This window comes from Lactuca serriola, chromosome 7 (assembly GCF_051521515.1).
Source record: "Lactuca serriola cultivar US96UC23 chromosome 7, Lser_US96UC23_V15, whole genome shotgun sequence".
NCBI classification, from domain to species: domain Eukaryota; kingdom Viridiplantae; phylum Streptophyta; class Magnoliopsida; order Asterales; family Asteraceae; genus Lactuca; species Lactuca serriola.
The window spans coordinates 27,774,123-27,777,364 of NC_136414.1; the positions used below are offsets into that span (position 1 = coordinate 27,774,123).

Genomic DNA, 3,242 nt, shown 5'->3' on the forward strand with positions numbered 1-3,242 from the left:
TCTAAATGCATAAAAACAAGGGTGGATGCAAAATAATAATAATAAGGTGGGTGCGAGAAAGAGGTGAGGGAAGGTTCCCTCGCTTCTGCACACCACTCCGTGGGTGAGGGAAAAAAGTTGCGGGAAAGAGATGGGGGAAGGGGGTGTCGCACCCTTTTCCTTTATGCTATTGGTCAGGTTTTTTTTTTATATTCTTTTTTAATATTTATAAAATTATATACCTACTAAAAAAATATATCAAAACTCATGGTTTTTAATTCCTTACAAAATGAGTATAATATATGTATGAAATATATTTAAAAAAAATAAAAATAAAGAAAGGACTTCCCACCCAAAAGTGAAAGAAAAAAAGGTATAACCCACAAAAAATGAGGAAAACTTCCCTCCGGTCTAATAATAATAATAATAATAATAATACACTTCCATTCATTTGGAGATCGTAACATCTCATTTGCATTTCTTTCTTTCAACCTTGACATGGAGTAATTAACATTTTTGGTCCCTGAATATAGCTAAATTTTACAATTTTTATCCCAAAAATTTATGAAGCAATTTTGGTCTTTATTTGATGTTTTCGTAATGCTGACTATTTTTTGGTACCTATGTATAACTGGTTTTTGTAATTTTGAACCAAAAAATATAGTAATTAACTTGGAACAGAGACCAAAAACATGTAAATTACTCTTCTACATATGGAATTGGGCTTTGTAAAATCTACACAACTATAGCATTTGTACTTTGAATACTTTTATAATTAGGACATCATGCTTTGAAAATTCTATCATTTTGTGTATGAATGATATCACTATAAAATACGAGTAGTAGATTTTTCAGAATGAACAAATAAATGAAAGTATGTTGTTATTTCTTGCAACTACCCCTATTTTTTATTTATTTTTGTGCAAACTCCATTTGTTTAAGAAAAATAGACTTGTTAACATTCAAAATCATTTAGAAACTCCACTTCATTTTACAAGAGATCACATGCCACTAACAATTGTGTTTACAACTAAAGGATTTTTAAAGATGGCAACACACACACACACACATTTCAAGAAAACCTGGAATTTGCAAGTAACAAATGTTTAAGTAGTTTGACCAAGTCAAAATCAAAGTCAAACAGTGGGGTCTTCAAGTGTGGCTGTGAAAAGATCTGTGATGCGTGGATAAGCTGCCTTTTCATCAAGCTGATTTTGAGCCCATAAAAGCATTCTTAATAAACTTGGCAGCTTTGGATCTGTCAATCACATCTCATTCACTCAATGCTAAATAAAAATAAATACAATGATTCATGGATAATTGGATTTAAAAAAATAAATAAATAAAAACCTTTTTCATGGCTTTGACTTGTAAGGATTGCAGCATTGACCTCACTTGCAGTTTTTAGACGTTGAGATATGTCTAAAAGATCTCCAACAGGGCTATTCTTCACATCTTCAAATGCCAGCAGGGCAACTGTTCTCTCCAATTCCTCTAGAAAGCTTTGCTGCAATGGTGGGAGTTTATCAGATAAAAGGGCATTTTCGGCATTTTAAATTTAGTATAAGAACATCAGATGTTTACATTTTCCTCTCCTCTTGGAGCAAGCTCCTCCTGTGCAAATTCCAGAGCTTCTTCAATCTTTCCATTTCTAATCAATTCTATCAACCTTTGTTGTTGCAGATGGAAAAATAGCTGTGGGTTTGTATCTAGAATCTGCATTAAACATATACGGGTTGAAATATTAAAAAAGAAAAATAGTAAAATGACTAGAATGCCCTTCAAAACTTGTAATCATGACAAGAAACTAACCTCAGGATTCAAATCATTGACTTTTTCAATTGCATCTTCCACGTTCCCTGACTGAACAGCTTTTTTAACAGCCATTCGGTCTGTAATGGTTGCAAGATCTATATCGGCTGTTTATATTATTAAGGAAATTCATATAAAGGAAGAAAATGATTCATATTGACACATTCAAATTGAAAAATAAATAAATAAATAAACTCATTAAAGAAATGAAAATGGATACGTTCTGTTCCAGATTCCATTCGGAACTTTTCTGCTGCATCAACATATCCCTCAGTGACAAGAAAATTCATAACCAATTTGTTCATGTCTTCTTTTCGGATTTTAACATCATTAAGCTTTTTCTCCCATTCATCTCTTGTTATTACCTTCTTTGAAGTAGCCTATATATAATGATATAATAAATTGTAAATAACATCAATGTCAAATCCATCATAAGAAAAAGACTCGGGGAACTTGAAAACAATTGGGCTCTGATAGTGATTTGCAATTTTATCTGTTATTGATCTTTTCAACCTTGAAAACAATATCGTTTAGGTTTACAAATTTCAAATAAGAAACAAAAAGTTTGCATCTGTTCACAATCAGGTTTGAACCAAACTTGGTTCAGTTCAATTTGATTTTCGATTATATTACTTTTTTTCAAAGCCGATGAACAGCCATAACCATAAACTGTCTGAAGATAGATCAATTTACAATTCCAGATCTCCTGAAACTTACATATCGCGGGTAATGTACAAATTTAACTGCATCAGGTACAAGTACTAATTAACCTTCTACATAAACATATCGTTATATGTTCAAGTAGAGTTGCAGATATTATTCAAGAAAAAACAAATGAATAATCGATTCGTAACCATTAATCTCGATTAAACCCTAATAAGCAAGAATTACAATATTAATTTCAAAAAAAACGTAAAGCCCTAAACTCAAAATTACAAAAATCACAACAACAACAACCTTTAACTATACAGCTGATTGTATCGGGGCAGGGAATATTATTTGATTTTCTCGAAGAACGAATGGAAAAAAAAAAAAAAAAAAAGGGATAAGTTATTACCATGGCTTCAATTTCTGCTAGTTGACGGATGACACTCCAAAACAATGACATCAGTTTACTGCTCTAACCTTCAAACCCATCTAAAGAATCGTAACACTTTGATCAGTTTTATTGGATTTCGACTTTTGAATTTTGTAGATCGAGAAAAGAAGAAGAACAATCGGGTTTTATGCGTGTATTGATTGGGGAACTATCGATCAATATGATTTTTTAAAACTGACCCCTGGGGTTATGGATATTATTTTTTAACCCAATCTTTGAATTGGTTTTTTCTTACATTTCATGTTTATCTTCCGTTGGTCTATAATTATACAGGAATCTAACGGATTATTATATAAACGTTTCTGTTATATTCAAGAGTAAATAAATGGCATCATCTTTTTTTTTTTTTTTT

General features: G+C 31.4%; 1 protein-coding gene across 1 annotated transcript; it reads right to left on the reverse strand.

Moving 5' to 3' along the window:
* Nucleotides 1–911: 911 nt before the first annotated feature.
* Nucleotides 912–3,018, reverse strand: LOC145062891 (LisH and RanBPM domains containing protein). The gene is made up of 6 exons (XM_079010484.1): nt 2,849–3,018; nt 2,012–2,171; nt 1,792–1,898; nt 1,564–1,695; nt 1,330–1,486; nt 912–1,237 (listed from the first exon to the last, which is right to left on the reverse strand). Exons 1-6 carry the CDS (start codon nt 2,897–2,899, stop codon nt 1,116–1,118), a joined length of 729 nt encoding a protein of 242 aa, XP_078866610.1. The 5' UTR covers nt 2,900–3,018; the 3' UTR covers nt 912–1,115.
* Nucleotides 3,019–3,242: the final 224 nt, after the last annotated feature.